Raw genomic sequence first — 25509 nt, 5'->3', positions numbered from 1 at the left:
GTGAGGATGAAGTGTATAAGCTCAGTGATATCTTTGGGTCTGTATTCTGGGTTGTAATCTTGTTCCTGTAGATATGTAAGGCAGGCATGGATGCCATCCAGGTGTGGGATGTTGGTATATAGGCTGGTAACGTCCATGGTGGCTAGGAGTGTGTTGCTGGGAAGGTGGTCTATGTTTTTAAGTTTCCGTAGAAAGTCTGTAGTGTCTTCTACAAAACTTGCTCTGTGGGTGACGAGCGGTTTTAGGATGGATTCAACGTATCCTGATATTTCTTCAGTTAGGGTCCCGTGGTTGGATATGACAGGTCTGCCAGGGTTCCCTTGTTTGTGGATTTTAGGGAGCATGTAAAAAGTCCCCAGGTTAGGTAGTGGGGGATCAAGGTCTGTAGTTTTTCTTTTAGTCTTGATGGAAATGATTTGATGATATTGTTGAGTTTTTTGGTGAAAAGGGGAGTAGGATCTTCTTGTAGTTCTTTGTAGTAGGTGGTGTCAGAGAGCTGTCTGTTGCCTTCCTTTATGTAGTCTTCACGGTTTAGGATGACTATGGCTCCTCCTTTATCTACTGGTTTTATTACTATTTGGTGGTTAGATCTTAGAGATTCTTTGGCCTTTTTCTCTGGTAGAGGAGGTTGTTAAGTGGCGCGTGTTGCTGATTATTTCATTGTTCATTCTTTCCCTGAAGCAGTCGATGTAGCGGTCAAGGTTAGGGTTTCGTCCACTGTGAGGTGTCCAATCTGATTTTTTGGGGGCTTTTTGGCGTTGACCTTTGCCTGAATGTTGTCAGAGGATGAGTTGTTGTTGGGAGTAGGTTCAGTTTGGTCGTGGAAATATTCCTTGAGGCGGAGGCGTCGGAAGAATTCTTCTAGTTCTCCACATTGAAGTATTTTATTAGGGTATTTTTCTGGACAGAAATTTAGGCCTTTAGAAAGGACAGATTTTTCAGTTTTGGTAAGTGTGTGTGTGTGTGTGGAGAGATTGATAATATTTGTGGGTTGGTTGCTGCTTTCAGTTTCATCAAGTCTGAGGTTGGGATGTTGTAATGTGTTGGGGTTGTACCTCTGATGGTTGTTTTGTGGCTGGGGAGCTTGTTCTTGGAGTAATTTGTTACATTTCTTCCTTTTATGTAGGATGAGTGCTGTAGAAAGTTTTTCAGTCTCCTTTGTATCCATTGTATATTATTAGGGAAAATGCTTGGATTTCTGTCTTTTAAGTTGTTGTAGTATGTGGTGATTTCCTTACTGAGTTGGTCTCTGTTTTTGGAGTAGAGTAGGTGAAGTAGATGATTTCTAATTTTCTCTGAAATTCTTCTGCATAGCTGGGAAGCATATTTGGAGTTGTGTGTAGTAGTCAGAAGATTGTAGATGTTTAGTCCTCGGGGAACGAAATTGTGTTTCTTGCAAAGGCTTAGAAAATATATGTCGCTGTTGAGTTTGGATTCTTATTTTTTCATGTTGTATAGTTTCCATTCATTGCAAAGAAGTATTTCAATTAATTGGTCTGCTGTGATAGTTTCTTCCTAAAATGTTGCTGTAATGGGGATTTTGGCAGGGATTTTATTATACAAATCCAGTTCTTGAGAGATTTGATTTTAATGTTTCTATTTTACAGACACATGGTTGATGATATGCTAAGTGCAGATGATGTCAGTTGTAGTAGTTCCCAGGTCAGTGCAAAATCAGAGAAAAATATGGCTGATTTTGATGGTGAAGAGTCTGGCTGTGAAGAAGAACTTGTGCAGATTAATTCACATGCTGAGCTAACATCTCATCTTCAACAGCACCTTCCTAATCTTGCCTCTATCTACCATGAACACCTTAGTCAAGGTAAGAGTCAATAATGACAAGGAAATAAACTACTTTTATACTTCATCTTACTATACTGCTTCTGTTTTTAATTTTATATCTTTTAAGAATATATCTCCCAATAATTTCACCATGCAGATCATTTTAAGAAGTAAAGCTTGTGAATGAACAAAAGTAGTATGCATGTGTATGTATAATAGAATAGTCAACTGAAAGAAATTCTGGTATTGAATCATAGTCAGACTTCCACATAGTTATGTTGCTAAGATATCAACATTATGTGGCTTTTGGAAAAGCTAGATTCCGTGTCAGATTCTTTGTAAGTATATTTTATTTAAGTTCAGTTGTCAGACAGTTTCTGTGTAAAATAAAATACAATCTAGTGGCCTGAAGAACATGCTAAATAGTTTTTTGTAACTGATGTTTTCATAAATGGCATGTGCCCCCGGTGGCTGGTGGGGCATGGCTGTGCTGGCAGTGGCGGGAGTGCGGCGGTGGTAGCAGCAAGCAGAGAGCTCCTGCAGATGCCGCCAGCACTGTCGGCTGGGCGGGGGGTGGTGAGTGGCGACCACCTGCAGGTGCTGCCGACAGCGGCGGCCAGAGGCGATTTATGTTCTGGCAGTGTGGTGGCAAGCGGTGACTGCCCACAAGCACCGCTGGCAGTGTCGGTGGCGCCTTTTTGCAGGGGGTACACTGGTGTGCACAGGGTGTGCACGTGTACCCACGAGCACCTCCTATGCATCGCCCCTGGATGGTTTATTATTAAGGCAGAACAAAAGACAATAGAGATATACCACTTTATATATAATCTACATCTCTATCACTTTGACTTCTGTATATATTGAGATTGGCCACCTCACTTTCTGCCTGGACATACTTATATGAATTCATATATAAGTCACATAGTGATTGTTATATATTATACACTTCTTATATATAAAACAATTATGTAACAGTGTAACAATTACATATAACATTTAACATGTCAGCTGTAAATTTGAAGATTATACTGCTTACATACAACAGTTGTGAATATACTCTGAAAATAATTGGTTAATTGTATTTCAGTTGTTGGATCAAGAGGTTTAGGCAATTGACACAGGTTTTCTTTTCTGGTTTTTAAGTATATGGTGAGCACAGACATTTTCTAACACTTTTTAAAAAAAAAAAAAGACATTTGGTTGCTTTTGTGGAGGTTTGTTTTAAATTTCTTTCAGACTAGCAGTGGTAGTATGAACCTGATTACCTCAATGAAACCAAAGGCAAATTATAACTAGTTTGTTATAAAGCACAGGTGGTAATACTTAGCATTTATGTTGTGCCTTATGTTTTTGCAAAGTATTTTTTTAACCCAGTTTTTTAACTGTGTCCAGTTTTGGCTTGCATACTTCAAGAAGGATGTGGACAGATTGAAAAGAGTTTAACACATAGTGATAAAAATGATTAGGGGTCTGGGAAGTGAGACTTATGAGGAAAGGCTGAAAGAACTGGTGTTATTTAGCTTGGAGAAGAAAACACTGAGGGGAGGTTTAATAAAAGTTTTCAAATACCTTAAGAGCAATTGTAGAAAGGATGGAGATGGTCTTTCCTCTGTGGCCATAGGGGATGGACCAGAACAGGGGTTTTCAACCTTTTTAGATCAGTGTATCCCCGGTGGCTGGATGCCAGACGCCGCCCACCTGCTCAGTCAGATGGGTAGAGGGGCAGGTGGTGCGCGCAACTGGATGCGGGTAGGGGGGAGGGTTGGCGCACAGCTGAACATGGAATGGCGGCAGCTGCCATGTGCAAGCTTCCCCCGCGTCCAGGTATGTGGTACCCACCTGCCCACACATCCCCGCTAGGACCTTCTCAAGTACCCCCAGGTGTACACGTACTCCCTGTTGACAACCCCTGGACTGGAAGCAATAGCCTCAGATTGCAACAGAGGAAATACAAGTTGGAGATTAGGAAGAATTTTCTGACTATGAGGGTGGTTAGGAACTGGAACAGACTACCTAAAGGGGTTGTGGAATCTTCATCCTTGAAAGTTTTCAGGAGCAGGTTAGACCAGCACTCGACTGGGATGGCTTAGTTAGGGATAATCTTGCTCTGAGCAGTGAGGCTGGACTAGATTTGTGAGGTCCCTTCCAGTCCTACTTTCTTCTGGTTTTATAAATTCCACTCATGATTTTCCTTAATAGGCAGTATTTATGACTACTTTATAGGTGGGGAAAACCAAGGCACACAAGTTAAATAACTTGCCTAAAGTTGTATATTAGACCAATTGAAAAGTATGCATTAGAACTCGGGACTTGCTGGTTCTGTAAACCTATGCCCAATCTACTGGATTTTAAATTGGCTGTCAAACTTTTCTATACTATTTTAAGGAAGGAAAATAACTATGGTTATTTCTTAGGGTAGAAATGCCTTTCTCCCCTTTTTTTTATTGCAGTTAACGTGAAACTAAAATCTTTGTCATTGTTGGAATATACTGTGGATTACTTCTTCAGCATTCCACCTTAAATGTTATCAAGTTGTTTTTTGTTTTAAACACTAAAGTTATGATTTTGATTAGGATCTCAACCCAGATGCCTTTTGCTATTCCTAATTTTACAGCTGCCAGATAATTACCGTGTTTTCACGTGCAGACTTAAATAGTATGTTAAATGTTTCCTAGACTTTTCTGATGCATCATTTCTTAAACATCTAAATAGTATCGCATGTGTCCACATGAAAGCAAAATTGTACTTGACCAGCTGTTGTACCTTACAAATTATGGATGCAGAAAGACAGACTTTAAACGTTTTGTGGAAGAAAATGCCTGGTGGTGGTGGTGTTTTATTGGATGAATATGGTACCGTTCAGAATAAGGGAGGAAAGTTTTGAAATTACTTGCATCCCTTCCTTGACATAACTTCTATAAAGACTGGAGGTCTCCAAATCTGAGGTTTGCAGATGGTCTTCTCTTAAAAAAATAAACAAAATACAAAATTGCACAGACCAATAAGTAAGTCTTCTGTTGGCATGGACAAACTGTACACTGTAGATTAGTTGTCTTAGACTGCTTGTACAGTTGCGTCATCTTGGTTTTCTAATATATTGTATCTATAAGAAAAGGTTGTGACTATATATAAATTTGACAAAATATATTTAAAATAAATTAATAAGATCTTTTCATAGCTGTACCATGAAGGATAATATTCAAATTAGACTGTCCTTTACACGTATTCAGTAACGGCCTCTATGTTTTGCTCAGGGCCGGCAGTTCATAAACACCAATACAACAGCAATGCAGTGACGGATATTAACTTGGACAATGTTTGTAAGAAGGGAAATACTCTTTTGTGGGATCTGGTTCAGGATGAAGATGCAGTAAGTTACATATTGCAGAAGAATATTTGCAAAAAGGAAGTAAATGCATGTCAATAACTTACTTTTACTTGCTCTAGATTCATCTTTCTGAAGGCTTAATAAATGAAGCAGAGAAGCTGCTATGTTCCTTGGTGTGCTGGTTTACTGATAGACAGATTCGAATGAGATTCATTGAAGGCTGCCTAGAAAACTTAGCAAATAACAGGTAACTGAATATGTGATTTTAATTTTTCTGTCATAGATTGTAATAATGTTGCCACTGTTGTTGTTGTTGGCCCATTTCTTTCATTTAAGTGAAGAGCCTTATAACAAAGTCCTGTAGACTGTATCCATTTATTATTTTTACTATATAAAACTAGTAAGGGAAAAAAACATAAAAGCAAAAATAATCAAACTCTCTAAATGTTCTAAACTTTTCTGCAAGAAGAAAGCATTCTTGCGAGTGAAATCTTTATTGGACCAACAGCATGGCTGGGATACCCAAAAGCATTGCCTACATGTATCACAGTACCTTTCTTCTAGCCTTTGGGAGAGAAGCAGCTGCAGAAGAGCTAAGTAGCAGATAGAACAAAAGCTTGTGTAAAACTCCATATGTAAATAAGAAACAGGATACAAGAGAAATTATTAAGTATCCAACAGGCAGGAAAAATGCAGTAAAAAGCTGATGATGGAAGGACAAGATTCTTTAGAAGGGTTATTATTACCTGTGAACTTCAGAGGTTAGCAAGCATTAGGTGGGTTATAAAGGACCATGAAGTTACTGTCCTTAGTACATAGTGTCCAGTAGGCTAATGAATTTCTGTTCCCACGCTTGTCTTGTAAAGGTGCTGGATAGATTTCCTTTTAGCACAGAACTGTAAGATCAGACATGGAGAGACTTCTTTTTCTGTTGAAAAAATTATCTCCTAATTGTGTTCTAGGCTAAGTTCAGACAGTCAAAAAGCCTCAGGTTGAATCAATTCAGTCTGTGGAGGTTTCTCTAAACTGCATACATTGAACCGATAAGCAAGTGAACTCACTTTCACACCTGCAGCCAGATTCCTGCAATGGCCCATACCAGTATCTTGGAGGTTATAGAGCATGCCTCCTAGCCTGCCAGCTACTGCTAAAGGCACCCAAATGCAGCTGAGCAGGGCTCATACTTGATTGACTGCCCAGCACACCCCCCACCCCTCAAATCCTTGTGGTCCCCCCTGCCCCCCCCGGGGGGAACGGTCCCTATAGCCAGGGGCTGGCCAGGTCACCCAGGTCCTCTGAGCCCTGCCCCTAGTGCAGAGAGGGGATTCTCCCCCTGTCCTCCCCCATCAGTAGACTTAATATTAGACTTTAGGGTGGAGGGGAAATCTCCTCTCCCCCTGGCCCAGCACTGGAGCCCCAGCCAGGTGCTGCCTGGCATGCAGGGAAGAGGAGGAAGTCTGCAGCTCTGCAGTACACAGTGGCAGTGCAGAGGAGCTGTAGGGCAGCCTGGGTGCAGGCTCTGGGTGGGTACAGCAGGAAGGGTGGGGAGTGGGGGCACACTTGTGCATCCTCCCACAACCCCCATCCAGCACCCAGAGCAGCTGGGTTGGCAGTGCTAGGGGTTTGGGGAAGGCAGCCCTGAGCCTTGGCGGGGCTGCCTGGCACCCTTGGGGCCCCACTGCTCAGGGCAGAGCGGGTCAGGACCACCTGGGAACTCTGGCATGAGCCATCTCTGGGCCTGTGGGTCCCTACATATCCCTGGTCTGGGCCCCCAGGGAGTGCTGTGGCAGTGATGGTGGCCCTGCATCTTGTGTCTCTGGATGCAGCTGCTGCAGGCAGTTAGGGGTGAGATTCCTGCGGAGCTACCTCCTGCAAACCCTGGCCCATGCAGCACTGCACGCCCAGCCCAGCACCGCCAGAACCTCAGTCACGCCCAGTGCCACTGCCAAAAAGAGCAGAGCCACTGCTCTCCTCCCTGCACCGCCTGGGCTCCTGACAGCTCTGTGCTGGTCCTAGCGGGATGTGCGTCTGTGTAGCTGCAGTAGGAAGGTGGGATAGGGCCCACACCCACTCACATCTCCCATCCGTGGTCCCGAGCAGCCAGGCTGGCAGCGCTGGGTATTTAGAGAAGGTAGTGCTGGGCTGCGGCAAGATTGCCTGACACCCTCAGGCCTGGGGTGAGTTGGGACCTCCTGGGACCCACTGGGGAAGTAAGTGGGGAAGTTCAGGCCAGGGCCACAGCAGCTGCCCCCACCCTGGACTGCCTGCGGCCATCGCTGCTGGGGCAAGGGTGGAGTGTGCTTTAGTGAGAGATGCCTCTTGGGCCCAGGGCAGCCCCACAGAGACCCCATTCAGATTAAACATCCTGCCAGGGTGTGCAAGGGTCCCCCCTTTCTGGGCTCCAGACCCCACTGTGGGCAACCCCCCTCTCTGAGCTCCAAACACCACACCCACAGCCCCTACACCTTCACAAATTCCACCCCCACAACCACACAAAGTATCTGCATAATTTTGCAGTATTTTGAGGTTTTTCTGTGCATTATTTTGAGTTTTTAGCTGTGCAATTAAAATTGTGATTAATTGCAACTAATTTTTTTAATTGTGCAACTAATCGCGATCAAATTTTTTAATCATTTGACAACCCTACTTCCAACATATCTTCCATATGTGACTGACCGCTCTAGCATTAGTCATTATTACCATTTTAGTCTGAGCTGCTTTTCCATAATTTTATAACATATAGTTGTTACGTCTTGGTTTCCATTTGGTTTTTAAAGTACATCTGTTGCAATGGTGTGCATTAGCAAGACTGGTGAATTTGATCCTGGTGACAAGGTTTCATAATCTATAGTTTGTGTAAAAACAGCACTGGAGAAAACAAAGAAATCCTTTAAAATACAAGCTCTAAGAGAGAATACTCCCAGTATATAGTTTATATATAGTTTTTATCCATCAGCATTTTTTCTTATTTATGATCATTGGAAGTTAAGGTCCAGAACTGGACCTTATGCTACCGGACATATCCAGTAAATATGTCCAGAATTGTATTTGATACTAATTTCCAGTTGTTAGACGAGGAAGGGAAACTGTAACGGAACTTTTTTTTAATACAATCTGTGTTTTCTCCACTAGTGTTCTAAATGAAGAAATACTGCAGCAGGGGTTAGAGGAATCCCTAAATACCTTTTCAAAATCTGGATAACATTAACCTGGGTACTCCAGTTTCATTTTTTAAATTGATTGGGCACTTTGACTTTCAGTGGGACTTGAGATCACAAGTTCCTAAATCACGTTTGAAAATAAGACTTGAGTGGCTAAATGAGTCAACCTGGTCAGTGTAATTCTTTAATTTTCTTTTCCTTTTTTTTAAATAATATGGGCCATAATGCTTCTGTTATGAAAGCTGGCAGTTAGTACTTTTTATTAAAAAAAGAAAAAAAATTACACCTTAAAAGTGACTTTCCAGTCCTGATTGCCTACTAAATTCATATGGAGGTTTTTAAATAAAAAGGCCTAATTTTGAGCAATTTACCCAGTTTTAGCTCCCCATTAAATCAATAGGAACTGCAGCTCTTCAGCATCTCTTAAAATCAGGTCAGTTTTATTAAGGCCTTTAAAAATAGATGCTGTCACTGAAAGCTTCCATCAAATGCATGGCATTATTTCTGAGCATGGTGTTGGCATTACTTTTGACAATCTGCCATTTGTTTGGCATATCTAAAAATGGTATCTGATATGTGTTGTTCAGGTTGCTTTCTAAGTAGGTTGCTAGAAGCATAACTAGTAATGTTTGTGCCTTGGGCCACTATTCCCCAAACCTAGTTGGCCACCTTTATGCCCTGTTCTGAAGCTGTTGCTGCTGCCACTTCCCTCACTGCAGATTGCCATGGTTGAGTACCACTGCCAGTGGCAATGGGCAACAGGGAATTTAGCAGGAATAGAAGTGGCGCCTTCAGTAAGGGTGGGGGAAAAGAGGGTTACTATACCCAACTGCTGTTACTGCCACCATAGTGCAAACTCTCTGTTGGTGCCCAGGGGTGGTACTCCATTCACCCACCCCTAATTACATTACTGCAAGTTGCAAACATGGAGGCAGAAAATTGCATGTTTACTTAATCTCTAGTATTTTGGATTATTGGATCTACCAATTCAAGGAACCACTGATACAGAGTTTTGTGTACTCCTATACGGTTGCCCTTTCTGTGTGGGATTTGGGGATGTCTACTAGTGATTTTCCCCATAGTACATAGCTGCAACAAAGCAGTGTGGCCGATGGTGATCTGTAAAATTGCTTTCGGGCCTTTTGTGGGAAGATTGCTGCTCAAGGCTTGATTCTAGATATCTCTTTTGTAAAATAGTATTTTATTATTACTAAATCAGTTGCACTTTATTCCTTAAATATGTGTATATCTAAATAAAGAGAAATATACATACATAATATGCTAATTTATAGTTACATTCTTCTAGAACCATTTGCACTTCAGTAGACATTTGTGAATTGTATTAACTTTAGTAGAACTTGTATGCGCACTTTTAAAAGTTAGAAAAAACCCAGTTAAGCACCTGAAGAATAGGTCTGTGCAAAGCTTCAGGTGCTGATTCAATTCAGAGGAGATTCAGCCCAATTTGGTGGCTGAATCTCCAAACATGAATCGAATCAGGAGATCAGTAAAAAGGTCTGAATTGATTCGAAGCTGTCCAAATTGTTTTGGACAAGATTCAGAGAGCTTTGGTGATTTGGGCAGTCCTCACTCGCCGCCACAGGGAGCTAGACCTGGACTCAATGCCAGTAAGTAGGGAGCAGGGTGGGGGCTGGAGGAGGGGACCATAGGGGGAACCCCCACCAGGCCCCATCCCCTGCCTACTCCTCTAGTCCCCTTGAGCGCCCCCGGCCCTCACCCACTCTCCCAGCCCCAGCTTCTGGTTCTTTTAAAAAAAAAAAAAAAAAAAAAAAAGAAGGCCGGGAGGCTGGGGCCGGGTGCGGCAGCCATGAGGGGGGCCTGGGAGAGTGGGCAGAGGATAGGGGCTCATGACAGATCCCCCCATGCAGCACGAGGCAGTGGGGGGGCAGTGAGGATCACCCCCCACTGGGCAGCAGCCGGTGAGTTGGGGCTTTTTTTTTATTTTCTTTTTTAAAGAGCCTGGAAGCTGGAGCCAGGCGGGGGCAGCCATTGATGGGGCTGGGAGAGGAGGTCTGTTTGATTTGGCCGATTTGATTCGGGACAGTGATTCGAATTGCTGTATCGAATCTCTGTCCCCTGAATTGGCCGAATCCAAAATGAATACTAGATGCTTCACCCAGGCCTACTGAAGAAGCTGTTGTAAGCATAAATCCTGTTTTACTGAGGCAAAGGAAGTTGGTGATAGCAACTTACTACCTGTAACTCAGAAAACCATTAGCATTTGGAGGTACCCATTACTTTCTAATTTGGCTAAAGTCCAAATCTGAATGACTTTCTGAAAGTGATTTTTTCAGAAGTATGCCAGGGTAGTTGCTCGTTATGGGAAGTTCACATTATTTTTAGCTTAGAATCTTTATTTTGTAATAAAACTATTTTAAGTGACTTCATAATCATTAATACATAGTTTAATTTAAAAACAGTTACTTTCTGCTGTTCTAATGCAGAATCACATTTTATCAAGATTCATGGAAGAATCTTGTTTAGTAGCAGGTTGACTGGATGTTATATAGGAAATAAAGCTAGATAGATATTTATTAAACTTTTTCAGTCTGTTTTTTATAACACAACCAATTATAGATGGCAGCATGTAAAATAAATACAGATATATTATGCATAAGAAATCAGAAAAGACCAGGATACATAGTGCTTGGATTCCTATATATTAAGTATCGTGTTGTCATCACGCTGATTTTCATGGTGTGTAAGAAAATGAAACAAAAACAGTTTTAAAATTAAGGAAATCCATGCCAAAAAGAAAAAGGGCAATCAGGGTGGATAGAGATAACGAGAAGAAAAACAAGTATATGGGCTTATCTCTTGCTAAAAGTTATTACTTTTGATAGAAGTAGGACAAACACAGCTTTAGGGTATTACTATTTAGAGTCCTCAACAAACTGGTTAAAAATGATTATGTCATTCATAGAGGCAAATTCATCAAATATATCCACTGCAAAAAATATCTAATAAACATCTTAAATTATGAGTTATCTTGGCTTCATTGTGTAAGAGGAGATATTGAACTATTCCTTGCTCCAGCTAGGAATCTTCAGTTGGCTCTGTGCCTCCTAGACACTTGTGTTATAGGCACTTATGCTGTACTTCAGACAACACAATGATAAGTGAAAGCTACTTCTGGTTGATTAAGCAGCCAAGCTTATTGGCATTTTTCCTATTACACAACTATCCTTTCCGCAAAGAACTTTATTCCTGGTAAGATGCATCATGTAAACAAATTTTGGGTGTTTATTTTTTTTAATGGAATTAATTTTCCATCTCAAATAGCAAGGTGTGCAATATTACTCATTGCTATGTTTTTGGGTTGTTGAAGGCAATTAGTCTTTCTCATACATGCATAGTTGTGGCTATATTGGCAGTTTGGGACAGATCCTGTCCTGCTACATGTACATCACATTACTAAAAGGGAAGCTGCGTCCGTTTTTTCAAAATTTCAAAAGAAGGTGTATTACCTCTCTTCATGAAACGTGGAAATTATGAGTATGGTTTTGATGACATATTTTGACATTTCAAACTTCTGGAATGAGAAAAAGCAGTGCTAATGTATTTGATACTTGTTCATAGTTTTTTTCAATGAGGCTGTGCACGAGGTATTAAATATAAACACGTAAACTATTGACAGACTAACCCCAGTTCATTAGATGATTGCACACAAAGTAAACTTTACCTGAATATGTCCAATACTTTTCATTCAGGGTTGTCAAACCAACTGTCCATGAGAGGCTAACATGCAGGCTCTGGGTTCTCACCCAGCTACCGCTGCACGCATTGTTCCAGGAGCAGCCAGGGTCTAGTGGCTACTCTTCCTCCTTTAGCTTCCACTGCTTTCATTTGAATAGTTTCATTGTAAAACACGAGCCACTCAAAGTAACTTCTTAGTTACAGATTTCAAGTTATAAAAATTAAAATCTTATTCTTTCTTTTCCTTTTAGATCAGTAGTAGTTTCACTTCGCCTTCTTCCAAAGTTATTTGGTACCTTTCAGCAATTTGGGAGCAGCTATGATACACATTGGATTACAATGTAAGTAAAAAATACTAATGTCCTTTTCCCCTGTAAGAATGTAAGGTCCACAGGTTTATAAAGCTCAGTACTCTGTGGGAGTGGCTACACGTGCACTTTAATGCACGGTAGCCTATTTTACTGTGCATTAAAGCATTGTGTGAAAAACAACTGCTAGTATGCTAATGTGCAGTAAAAATAGGCCACGGTGCATTAAGCGTCACTAAAAAAGCGTGCACTTTCACTACTGCGCATTAGGAAAGCGCATTAATGAATGTGTAGATGCACTTTGTATCTTACAGTGGCACAGCGTGACTGCTAAGTGGAAGAGTGCTTATGCATGGCCTTTCCAGACCGATCTGTTTACCTGTTCCTCTTCCCTTCCAGCTTCCAGCATTTAGAGCTGGAATCCTAATTTGGAGCTTGCATCCTTGATTATAATGTTTAGTACCCACGGATAGACCTATCTTGAATTAATTTATCTAATCCTCTCTTGAACCTTGTTTAAGTGTTAGCCTCCCCATTGTCTCATGGCAGTAAGTTTCACAAAAGGATTACATTTTGCATGGGGGGGATCCATTGTGAAGTCCAAGGAACCATTGGGAACAGAGCTGCTTTGATATGGCTTAGGTTGATAATGACCAGTTGCTGTCAATGACTGCTGTCAAATGGAATGAAATAAGTTTAATTCTTTGTCTCATCTTTGTTGGGGTTTTTTTTTTTAATAATATGAGCATAATTTATGCAAAGGCTCATGTTTGGGTGGGTTTGTACCTTTAGATCATCACAAGTAGATCCATCAGAAAATTCTAGAAGGGCATGGATGATGTGTATGGACAAAATTGTTTTACTAGAAACTGCTCTCTTTGTTTTCACTGTGTATCCGGTGCCTTTCAGCAATAAAAAAATCACTTAAAAATATTCTGTTTTGACAAAATGAAGGAACTGTACAGCTGTATTGCCATATTGGGGGAAAAAAACAGGTCAACTTCCTAGGCTCGCAGAAGCTTGGAGCTTACCTAGATTTAAAAAAAAAGACATAGTACATGGTATCTATTGTTCATCAGCAGGCCATGATTCAGCAAGGTATTTAAGTTCATGCCTACCTTTAAGCATATGAGTAGTCCCACTGAAGTTAGTGGGTGACCTTAAAACTGGCCCATAACTTACACTCTGGGGAATTATGCAATTATGTGCCTATGCAATTTTGCATAAAGAAGGCATGCCCTTGCATAATTTTGCATAATTTAACCGTGGCGGGCTTTGTGCCTCCACCTTCACGGGGCTCCCAGCACTCCAACTGGGAGCGCCAGGATGTGGAGGCACAGAGCTGTATGACTGGACATCTGGGTAAGTGGAGAGAGGAGCTCCTGCCTGCAGGAGATGGGGGAGGTGTAGGGTTTGTGGGTGGGTATGGGCTGTGCACCGTTGGGCCTGCTGGCTCTGGGACTCTGCATGGGGCTTCCAGTCCTCCAGTGGGAAACCACATGTGGAGGCAAGCAGGAGCCTGCCTGGCCTAACGGTGCGCAACTCTGTGCCTCCATGTGCGGCTTCCCACTTAACCCAGTGGCACACTGCTCCCAGTCCACACACCATGGCCCTCCCAATCCGCAGCCCTCCATGTGGGGTTTCTAGCACTCCAGCAGGATGTGGCACATGGAGGACATAGCTCCGCCTGGCCCAATGGTGAACAGCTTCTACCTCCAGTGCCATGAGCCCCATATGCTGGCCTGGAGCCCACCTGGTCTGGTCTGAAGGGGCATGCCAGCAGGCCAGGCCAGCTCCGTGCCAGCATGTGCAGGCCCTAGGACTTAGCCGGAGGAGCATGCAACTGGTGGGCTCTGCCTGCTGCAGCCATGAGTGCCGCAAGGGCCCCTGCCTGCTGCTGCTGAAACGCCAGCGGTGGGGGCTGTGCGCCACAAACCCCACACCCCTTCACAATTCCCCCCACAAACCCCATGCCTGCCCACAAACCCCACATATTTCCATACCCACAACCCTTCACTATCCTCCCACAACCCCCCCACACACCCCAGCCATACAAAGTACCTGCATATATTTCTAAAGAAGGTTCAAATAGTGTTACATTTAGTTTAATTTGTGTTAAAAAAGGTAAAAATATATTTGCATAATTTTGAATATTTCTGTACATACTGCTGAATTTTTCTGTGCATAATTCCCTAGAGTGTAATAACTATTTAAACATATGGGTAAAGTCAGTGGATAACTACTTATATTTGTAGATAGGCACATGCTTCTGGTCATTGCCATATTAGGTTCACAGTGAGCAGATCTGATGGGCTCTGAAGGGAGTTCTTTCCTCTTAGACATCTTGAAAATGGTGACTAGCCTAGGAATACTTAAAAATTAAGATTAAGAACAGAGAAACTCAGTAGAGAATCCTCAAGGTTTTACAAGTGATGGGGGCATTTTCAAAGCAGATAGAAAGTGATTTGTTTACTGTTAATATGTACTTGAACTTCATTACAATATATTCCTCAGGGGAAAAAAATTAAGCTTTTCTCCTTTCAATTGGAACAGGTGGGCAGAAAAGGAACTTAACATGATGAAACTTTTCTTTGATAATTTGGTACACTACATCCAAGCGGTTAGGGAAGGACGGCATAAACATGCCTTGTAAGTATAGTATGTGCGCTGGTATTTGTGAGTATTGAATATTTTTATATATATTTTAAACACATTGAAAGCACATTTGAACAGTGTGAATTTAAACAGTTGAAATATTTAGTTATTAGGAAGGGTCACATTTGAAACTTTACCCAAAGCTTTATTCCTTCCTACAGAGGAGGCAGTCAGATAGCTCTGTAATGAGATCTGTTTCTAAAGTTGTTTTGCAGTTGACTGAATATTTATTCTTAAGTATGAAATAGTTCACGGCAAAAAACAAGCTATTATATTGTTCCCCCTTTTCCTTTTTATCTTTATTGAGTAAGTGACTTGCAGCAGATGGGAAATACAATATTTGTAGGCAGTAAGTATGTGCAAAGTTTCTCACCAGAAGAGTAATTCTATCTTTAAGCAGCGATTGGAAGTTCAAATATTTTTCAGCATTTGGTAAATACATGAGAAATTTAATCCCATTTTGCTAGCATGTAAACAGAGGTTGCAGTTCTCCCAGGAAAAAAAAAGCATTTTTGTCCTGGGTTCCTACGTACTCTAAGTACCTGTGAAGTATGCAAGAGAAGATGTGGTAACACTTGCCTACACCAGTGCTGTGTAAGGCTGTAAATTAATTACAGGTCAATCAAGTTAACTGGGAGTCATTCCAGAGACAAACCTGTTCGGCTGTGTGGTCTCTCTGGTCCCCTACTGATATCAGAACAGCTTGGAAGGGCTGTGTATTAATAGTGGGCTGCTTGTGTCTTAATCTGAGGCCAGGTACAGATGTTCCATTTGTGTTGAGAGAAAGCCCTTTTCCCCTGGAATAAAAAGGAGAGCATAGAGATATTCAAGGCCTGCCTTAAAACCCAGGACAATCAAGACTGGCTTAAATGAAATGTCTGCTTACAGCCTTAGATACTGAGTACAAACTGCTTCAATTCAAATTGTGCAAAATATATACAAAACTTGCCTGATGACTGCCTGTTAGGGGTGTGCAAATCGGGGATAGTGATACGATTCATTGATTTGGATCACTGTACCCTATTCGGTTTGGCCAAATCCAAATCTGAAGATTCAATGCTGATTTGGCGAATCACCAATTTGGCGATAGACACAGCTTTAAATGTTTTTTCTACATACCTCAAGGTACCAGGCGTGGCTCGTGAACACTGCGATGCTGGGGCAGATGGAGTGTCCCACAGGAGCGCGGGGGAGCCCCCTGGCTCCTCTGGGGAAGGCGCTGGGGACCCCCCCCCCCTGCACCTTCCTGGCTTGGCGATTGGCCACGGGGATTCCCCAGCTGCTCCCACAGACCCAGGAGGCACCTGTCGCCAAGCCGGAGGGGTGTGCAGGGAGCCCCCCCCAGTGCTTCTGGTTCACATCCAGGTCTGCTGCCGAGTGCACCGGGGAGCCCCCCATGCTCCTGTGGAGCGCTGCATCCACCCCAGCATCTCAGCATTCACAAGCCATCTGGTACCTTGAGATATGTAGAAAAAATATTTAAAAGTGTCTGTCTGAATCGCTGAATCTTTACGAATCTCTCCAAATTGATTCTGAGGGTTCCAATTCGATTTGGAGAGATTAAAAGGTCTCCTGATTTGATTCGTATTCAGAGATTCAGCCACTGAATCGAGCTGAGTCTCCACTGGATCAAATTGGGGACCAAAGCTTCGCACAGCCCTACTGCATATCATCTCTTTTTTCCCCCCAAGTACTGTATATGTTGCTACAATTTTTATGGCTGGAGTGTAGATTATTCCTTGACCTAAGTTTCAGGTTTTAAAAATAGAATAATATTAATGAGAGAAAATGTTGTTGTATTAGCTCAAGTGTGTGTATGTTCAGAGCTGTGTGTTGAAGGATAGTAAAGTATTGATGTGAATAAACATCTGAGAAAACTAACAAATGGTTTTATTTCAAATATAGGTACAGCCATAGTGCAGAAGTGCAAGTGCGACTTCAGTTCTTGACATGTGTTTTTTCAACTTTAGGATCACCAGATCATTTCAGTGAGTTTTTCATGTCACCAGACATTTAATATCTATCTTTCAAAACTTGCAGTTAAACACATTTACTTCTTAATAATTTAACCTTTTTTTTTTTTTTTTAAATGGCCATGTAGCTTGTTCTTGTAGCATAGAACTGAAAGTTAGGAGTTTGATAATCTGTTTCCAATTATGCTACATCAAGTTATTTATCTTTGCTATGGTCCATTTTTCATACTATTGATATAATAATAATTATTATTAAAATAGTATTACATTATTAGAATAAGGATAGTATGTGTTCTTTAAATTGTGCAGGTATTGTAGGATTTCAGTTTTGTCTGTAAAGATACGTTGGATGTAAAATACTAGATGAGTAAAAAGTATTATTTTTATTATATTATTATAATTTGAGAGATTTGTATGAAATCATTTTAAAGTTACAAGCAATTTGTTGGAATGGTGTCTTGTATGTAAAATTATTATTATATTTAGCGACATGGAAATAACCTTTTAAAATGAAAATAAAATGCTGGCTTTGTTGATTGAGTTGATATATGACTTTCTGGTGTTTGTAAACCTCTGAAGGCTGTATATACATATCTCTCCAGAAGAAAAGTGGGGCTGGTGAAATTTATCTATTAGTAAAACCGGATTTCCAACAGCAGATTGAGATCAAGGAGCCTTTCACAGAATATTTTGTGTGTCACTACAGCAGTACATGCTTTGCAAGACCAAGAAGTTAGAAAAGTTTATATGGCAATTGGAAACAGATGCAGACAAATAAATTCTGAATGTTGACGCTAAGTTTGAACCATTCACATTGCTTTCCTGAAAACAATTAATAAACACAAAAATATTATTGGAGGAGGTCTTCTACTTCTATGGCATAATAGAGAAAAAGTTTAGAGAATACTCATTCAAGCTAACCAGTTGCTTTATGTAATTTGTGTTGCATCTTGCTGATGATTCTTAGAAACAGCTGGATAGATGGATAAGCAAGTTTTTCAGCAACAAGAAAATCTTGGGCAGAATCTTTCAGAAACATCAAGGAAAATTCAACTCCCACATATAACAACAAATGAAAATGAACAATCGGACCAAATTTCTACTACTTGATAGTGGATAAGCCTGGAAATCCTATAGTAACTCTTTGAGTAGCTAGGATCAAACAATAAAAACTGCCATGAATGAGATCCCAAGTCACATGATTCTCCGGTACTGCTTCTCTTGTATTTAGATAAGGCAGCATCTGCTAGATGATATACTGTGCTGCATATCCAAACTGTCATGTCAGGTTTCTGCAGATTTAGTAATGCACTCTCCTGAAGTTAACATGTTTCATTTAAAATATTTTAAAATATTATGTTATTGGTCTCCTGGCAGAATCTCTACTGTTACTTACAGAAAGGATATATAACCCATATGGCCTACAGCTAGCTTATAGGGGTGAAGAAAGTATATAGACTCCAGGTGGTTCTGCAGTTGCTTGCCAGAGCTTTCTGAATAACATTTCCCCAAAAGTTTCATGTTAGATATAAGGTAGTAATTAGTAAGATCATCATTATTAAGAGACATTTTATCAGCCGCTTGGTTTCACTCCAAATAGCATCTTGTCAAGGAAGACGTGATTATCCAGTGCATTCCAGAATTGTCATTGTTTTGGTGACCATGAAATACAAGGTTTCATTTTGCAACTTATGCCATAGATCTTCAACTACTTAGAGAAAATCTTGCAGAAAGTGAGAGAAAATATTGCTGTTGTTACCTGCTGGTGTGGTACTGCTCCTGCAGCCAGAAAACTGAAGAATCTAACCCAAATTTGTATGTTTATCCAGACATTCCTCAGCACGAGGAAAATGTTAATTTCAAGTCCAAATGAGGATTGTCTTTTGAAATTGTACTGCTGATAAGAACTTCATGGATTCCATGGTGCGAGAAAAAAGAGACTGCTAACAGACAAGCTTATAACTTGAAAAACTCTCTCTGCCATACTACAAGTGCACTTGCTGTAAGTGCATTCTACACGAGCTATACTATCTATGGCATTCTAGACTTCTTCCCATCATATCTTGTCTGTTGTAGGTTGACTCTGTCCATGTGATCTGTGAGAATAATAAAGGCATGGAGGACATTTAGGATCCATTTCCTGTATCAGTTGTTAGAGGAGAACATATGACTGGCCCCAGCAGTCATTAGGTTATGGGACAAAAGAGGAAGGAAAATATTAGTAGTCACAGGCAAAAAGTATTGTAATATATGGTGCCAGTGATAGAAGAGTTTTGATGTGTTTCCTTGAAGAAATCTGGAATGTAACCAGCACTACAACCAGCTAATTAATGCACTACTTTGATGAAAGTTAAATTCACAATTGATCTCATCGTGAAGGAAGTATTGGTGAAATCCTGCAAAGTATTATTTTCGACCACAATCTTAATTTTCAATTAAAAAATGAAGTCCAGAATATAGAAGCCACCCCTATTTTGATAGGTGTAAGATCCCAAGTCAGCCCATGAGAGTAATTGTTTGTATAATTACTGGCAAAACCAAGGATTAAAAGTCATAGCACTCCTTTGTTCCCTCCAGTCTGCACAAAAGTTCTGGAGAATGGGATGTCCGTGGTGAATTCTTTGGCTGCTGGTTTTTTAAACTTTTCAGCTTAACAGAAGGCTTTCTGACATTCAATGTATGTTCCTATTTTAGGTAGAATATTTAAATTTGTTTGCTGTTATGAAGGAACATTTTAAACATCTTTTTTATTATTTCTAGGGTTGAGTTTAGAACAAGTGGACATTTTATGGCACTGTTTAGTAGAAGATTCTGAGTGCTATGATGATGCACTACATTGGTTCTTAAATCAAGTACGAAGTAAAGATCAGCATGCTATGGGAATGGAAACCTATAAGCATCTTTTCTTAGAAAAGGTATAGAAAAAGAATTTTTATTTGATCTGATGAATTTTACTTAGTGTCTTCATCTACAACAAAATGATTTTAACATATTTAAAATTATTTCAGTGGGGCAATCCTTCCCTTTTTACAGCTTAGGGGGCCCAGATGCAATGGAATTATTCCTTTGCACGGTAGGGGAAAAATATATCCTATTTAACCATCCCTGTTGAGTCTTAGAGTCAACCATAGAGTCTTAGTGGGCATGTGTGTGGTGGGTATTAGAACAGGACAGGACTGTACTGAGGAAAGACAGGATTGTCTGTATATGATTACACTATTTCTGTCTTCTGTACATGGGAGCAAAAGAGGGATCAGTATTGTAGAAGTGGCTATGGTGCTTCTTTATCTGCTTTACTGACTTTTAAAACTCATTTTTCAGCCTTTCTCACGTTGCCATGCCCTCTGTTCTAACCTAAACCTGATTGGCTTATCACTTGGTGCAGGATTGCTAATTAAATAGCAATTGCCTATTATAAAATCTTATTTTTTATCTACTGACTTCCTGTCACTTTATTATTATGACACATGGTATGGCTTGTGCTTCCTTTGTCATTGAATCTGGGGAGATGGGAGGGGGAAGAGTGCCATTTTCCCTTTTTTTATACCCTCTTGTTTTGACTTTCTTTAACCTTAAATATCTTACAGCCTCAGTCTTCAATTTATGAAGGAAGTTAGATCTTTTTCTGAAGTAATCATATTGACAACTAAAATTCCATGCTTTCAGGATAGATCATCTAAACTGAACCATATTGTTTTAATCTGGGAAAAGAAAATTTTATCCTTCTGCTCATATACTTGGAAATTACATCTACAGGGCTGAAAAGTAGATTTCTACTTTGTTCTAGACTTTAAGTTTCCACAAATCTTACAGTATAAATCAGCAAGATTCATGTGATGTTTTGAATGATAAAGTATATGGCATAGTATGTTGTTTCGTTTTTGCTTTTTAATGCTAACTACTTATAAGTAGGTACAAAATGCAAACTGCAAAGTAACAAATACTGTACACCTAGTTCCGCGATTCCAGTTATTGTCTCCAGGCATCATAGTTACTTTAAAACTCTGAAACAGTGTACATTACCCAATCATCCTATTGTTGACAAACTGCTAACAATACAGTATTGAAAATGTTTTTGTCCCCTCTAAACTGTTCTCAGGGCCAAGTGGGATGGATACAGAGCAAGAAATGCACAGTGGAGTTATCAGTGGTTTAATTTTTGTGTAAAGTGCTAATAGATTTATATTTCTTATTGAAACATAGTTGGACTGACTTAAAACTTGTTTGTTTTGAAGATAAGTGTGTTTATTCTTTGTTCTGATATTGTAAATGCCCTGAAATATTGTCAACATTATAATTGTGAACTTTCTTTTCATAGTAAAGCAAATTTATTTTATTTAGATGCCACAGCTGAAGCCTGAAACTATTAGTATGACTGGTCTAAACTTATTCCAGCATTTATGTAACTTGGCCCGATTGGCTACCAGTGCATATGATGGGGGTTCAAACTCAGAGGTAAGTATGGACTTAATGCTATTATTGCCTTTCTTTCCTAAGTTAATTCTCTGTGAATGGAATACCCTTAAGAATAGTTAGAATGATTTTGTGCTGGGGGCTGTGCATGGTGTTTTGGGAACACTGAAATTGTGGATGGTACTCCACTTTTTAGAAGGCATGTGCTCTCTTCTAGCTGATATGGAGATGAGAAGAATTGTGACCGACTCCTCACTGTGTACCTTGACAGGACTGCAGTTGTGTGGTTTGTGGGGTGTTTTTGATTTTATGAATGAAGAAAGGGGTAGAAACTACAAAGAAAGTGTTATCTCCATGTGTCCACTCCCCACTGTCCATGCAGCTATAGTTACTTACACTCTAACCATAAATGTAATGTGTTAAGTGGCATAGTTGTTTAAGAGAGTAGATTAGAGTAGGTCTTACAATTTACATTCAGTTAATAAATGCAGGGTAGGTGATGGTCTTTGTACAGCACGTGTGACCCTTGTTAACAGTAATTTTGGCTAGAAACACACCATAAAATAATATATCTTACATTTTATATAGTATACTGTAATGTCCTTTTGGCTTGATGAGGTGCTTTACACACAAAACATCTCAGAAATGTAAATGCATGTGGGACGGCATTCAGTGACCTGCTATGGTGTGAAGGGGTGTAACAACAGTTGAGGAATACTGTTTCTTTAGAAAGAAAAGTGCAGTGGGCAAGGTCTTCAGTCAGAGGCAGGTAGCTGAGCAAGGGCTTGCTATAATAGATTAAGCAACCATGGAAAACTGAAGATGGGGCCACTGGGCTGTAAGTAACTTCTGGAGAGCGGCGTTGTGGCAGTGTAGAGACCCAGCGTGGGATATGAGCTTATGCCAGAGATTGGTGGATTTATATTTGTCTATATTTGTGTTTTGTTTAACTGGTGGCTTGGGAGTGGCTATAAGGGGCTGGTCCTGTTCTAGGAGGATAATGTGTCTCCAAGTGAGAGAATTTTGAGTTCACTTCATGCTAATTTCTGCTCTTGCAAAAAAAAATCAGAGATGTGTGCCAAACAAGGTCTCTTACTTCGTTAAAGTCTCATTTAAAGACTTTTTTGTGAAAAGTAAACACTTACCATTTGAATGCAACACATTCATTTTTTCTCTACAATGAAAAAAGACTTGTCAGTAGAATAAAAGAATGTTACAGTAACAAATATGTGATGATCAGGGGTGCACCGATAGAGATTTTTGAAGGTGATACCAATAGCTAATTTTTAAGGAGTCATATTGGCTGATACCGATTTGATTTCTGATACCTAGCCCAGCAGCATGGAGCACTGCCTCCAGCTGGTAAATCTAGCGTGGTGGAAGGGGAGGGGGGAGGGAAGGGGTTGGCGGGGCAGATCAAAGCCCCCTGCAGTGAGGGAGGGTGTGGGTGCCCAGCCAAGGTGGGGTGGGTGCAGCATGGAACTGCGGACCAACCGTTGCGGGAGGGGGCGGGGGGGGGGCAGTGGCTTGCGCTGCTTGTCCAGGAGCCGCTGGCCCAGCACTCGCCTGCTTGTCCAGCGGCTCCTGCTGCTGCTCCTGCTGCTCATCCGGGAGGGCATGGGGGAGGGGAGGTGCTCCTGGATGTACACAGGGTAGACTGGGGCCGGAGCTGTGCCAAGCTCTTGCCAGCGGGGTGGGGCTGCGCTGGAAAGTGGCTATGGGGAGGGGGGACGCTGCAGCCACAAATTCACCATAGCCCCTTCCCAGCACAGCCCCACCCCGCTGGTAAGAGCTTGGCGCAGCCCTGGCCCCAGCCCACCCCATGCAGATCCGGGGGCACAGGTTTCCCCCCCCGCCTCGTGCCCTGCCAGACGAGCGGCAGGAGTAGTGGTGAGAGCTGCCGATTGAGCAGGCAAGCATCGGATCAGTGGCTCCTGGATGTGCGGCACGCAGCGGCAGGAGCTGTGCCATGCTGGCGCGCGCGCGCCCCCCCCCCCCCGATCTGTGGTTTTGAGCAGTGCTTGCCCCTGCTCTGACCCCAGCCTCAGCCCCACACCCTCTCTCACCGTGGGGGCCTTGATCTGCCTCCCCCCAGCCCCTTCCCCCCCTCCCCTTCTACCACACCAGACTTACCAGCTGGAGGTGGCTCTCCATGCTGCCAGGCTGTGCTCCTTGCCACCAGTGGTGCACTGCGGCTGCATGCGTGCATGGGCCATTTATTGGCCAAATTATTGGCCAGATATGGCCGATTTCTGATATAGTAACTTTTCTTTATATCAGTGCGGATCCGATATCGGACCGATGTATTGGTGAACCTCTAATGATGATGAGAGCCTGAATGAAAGTTTTAGCAGATGGACAGATAGGGAAAGGCTGTAACACCAATGTTATCAGACCTCTTGCATACAAATTACTTCTTGGACAAGATTATGCATTATGGACTCTCTGGGGTTCTTCTTAAAGTCCTGGAACCATTTCCAAAAAGAGATGTGAAGTTCAATACAGATGCCTTCTAGAGTAACAGTGTCCCTCACTTGGTAAAAACCAAAACCCCATTTTATAGTAGACTCTTCTAGTCACAAAAATAGACTGATATCTGAACATAGGTATGTCAACCCAGGGAGCTTAGAAGGGCCACCATAATATACAGGGAGTATATTCAAGATCAGAAAAGCTCCAGAACATTAACTTCCAAGATATGCAAATTAGTCCTGCTAATTTTTTTAGAATGTTTAGGATTACCAGAGAAAGCAGAGCATATTAATTCAGTCAGACATCACAGTGATTATGACATGTTACATATATAAGTTTGAAAGCATAGATTTTTCTCTTTTGGATATAATGACATTTTATCTGTGCTTCCACTGGAAACTCAGATCACAACATACTGCAGGTCTTACCTTAAGCAAAATGTCTCCATTCAATTTCCATGAATTTTGAAATATAAATCGAATAGATTTATGTGGTATTTTGTATGATAAAATATGTGGCATCATATGTGGCATATGTTGATTAATAAATTGGGTGTGAGATCAGTTAGTCATTATCATAGGGATGCACTCGAAAAAACATTGTGCAAAAACTTGGCCAACAAGTTCTTGGACTAAGTGCTTGGAATGGTCAAAGTTCAAAATGCTACAGGTGACATCTTAAAAGAAAGGCCACAATTAGGTGGATCTATTTTGCATAAGTAAAAACTCAAGAGATAAGCAGACCAGTGATCACTTGGAGCAGACAGTGGTTCACAATTAACTGGCTTTGGGATTTTTTTTCCATCTTTCAACTGTGTAGCTAAGTGGTTCAGAAGCTGATAAAAAATTAGGTGGGAAACCTCATCATTGCCTGGAATTGGCTAAGAATGCTGTGGTACCTAGACCTAGTGCAACTTTCATGGAGTTCAATCCTTATTCCCAGCAAGCTGGATCTCCTGTCTCAGGGCTTGTCTATACTGCTGCTGGCACACCTCAGAGTCCTCTTGAGGAGTATATTCTGCCTGTTTGCTTCCACTTAATGCATACAAATACCCAAAATAAGACAGAGTTTAGATTGCTCTGAGCACATGCTCTAAGCCCTGTCAGGTTACCTCTCAGGTTACTATCTTGGCATGTGTTCAGGGCTACTGTAAGCTAGCTATAGTGCCTTGTTCCTGGGGGTTGGCAGTAGCTGGGGGGCAGGACATGCTCCCTTGCCGTTGTTCCTCTTTGTGACATGGAGGTGGTGTAGACATGTCATCAGTATCTGCTACTGTAACTTGATCCATACTAACTGAGCTTTTTTGTGGCCCTTTCACCTATTTCTCTTATTCAGGAGTGTGGTCAGAGTTCTGCTGGTGCCAAGATAGAAAGATTAGCACCAAAGATTGAGGCTTTCCATCTCATTATTTATTCCTTATATATAATGGCTTAGGTATTAAAAAGTGTACCATCATCTCTTCTAGTCTCACTGCTGTAAACTCACACCCACCCACTTATTGGGTAGATAGCTGAATTGTGTCAGGTTTCCTTAGGGCAGTCTATTTGTCTGAACCCACACTTGCATTTGTTTCCTGCTTAGAGGTATCCAAAGTTGCCAGCCTTTTCAACCTACAGATCTAATTTGCAGTGAGGGAGGGACTTGGCCAAGTCAGTGGATTTTATGGACTATGTTGAGTTATCCATAGTACTTTCAGGGAG

At 41.3% G+C, this 25509-nt stretch overlaps 1 protein-coding gene across 3 annotated transcripts in view; it reads left to right on the top strand.

Moving 5' to 3' along the window:
* The window catches only part of USP34 (ubiquitin specific peptidase 34), a 239073-nt gene that overhangs the window by 97676 nt on the left and 115888 nt on the right, over window positions 1–25509 (top strand). For all 3 annotated transcript variants that reach the window (XM_014595059.3, XM_019500736.2, XM_006273750.4), the window contains 8 exons: window positions 1608–1822; window positions 5037–5152; window positions 5230–5357; window positions 12240–12329; window positions 14850–14945; window positions 16857–16939; window positions 19685–19839; window positions 21266–21379. In XM_014595059.3, the coding sequence (XP_014450545.1) occupies window positions 1608–1822; window positions 5037–5152; window positions 5230–5357; window positions 12240–12329; window positions 14850–14945; window positions 16857–16939; window positions 19685–19839; window positions 21266–21379 (997 nt within the window). The remainder of the gene's footprint in view (window positions 1–1607; window positions 1823–5036; window positions 5153–5229; window positions 5358–12239; window positions 12330–14849; window positions 14946–16856; window positions 16940–19684; window positions 19840–21265; window positions 21380–25509) is intronic.

This window comes from Alligator mississippiensis, chromosome 1, assembly GCF_030867095.1.
Source record: "Alligator mississippiensis isolate rAllMis1 chromosome 1, rAllMis1, whole genome shotgun sequence".
NCBI lineage: Eukaryota > Metazoa > Chordata > Crocodylia > Alligatoridae > Alligator > Alligator mississippiensis.
The sequence above is the reverse complement of the archived record's forward strand: the minus strand, read 5'-3'. Positions and strand labels throughout refer to the sequence as shown.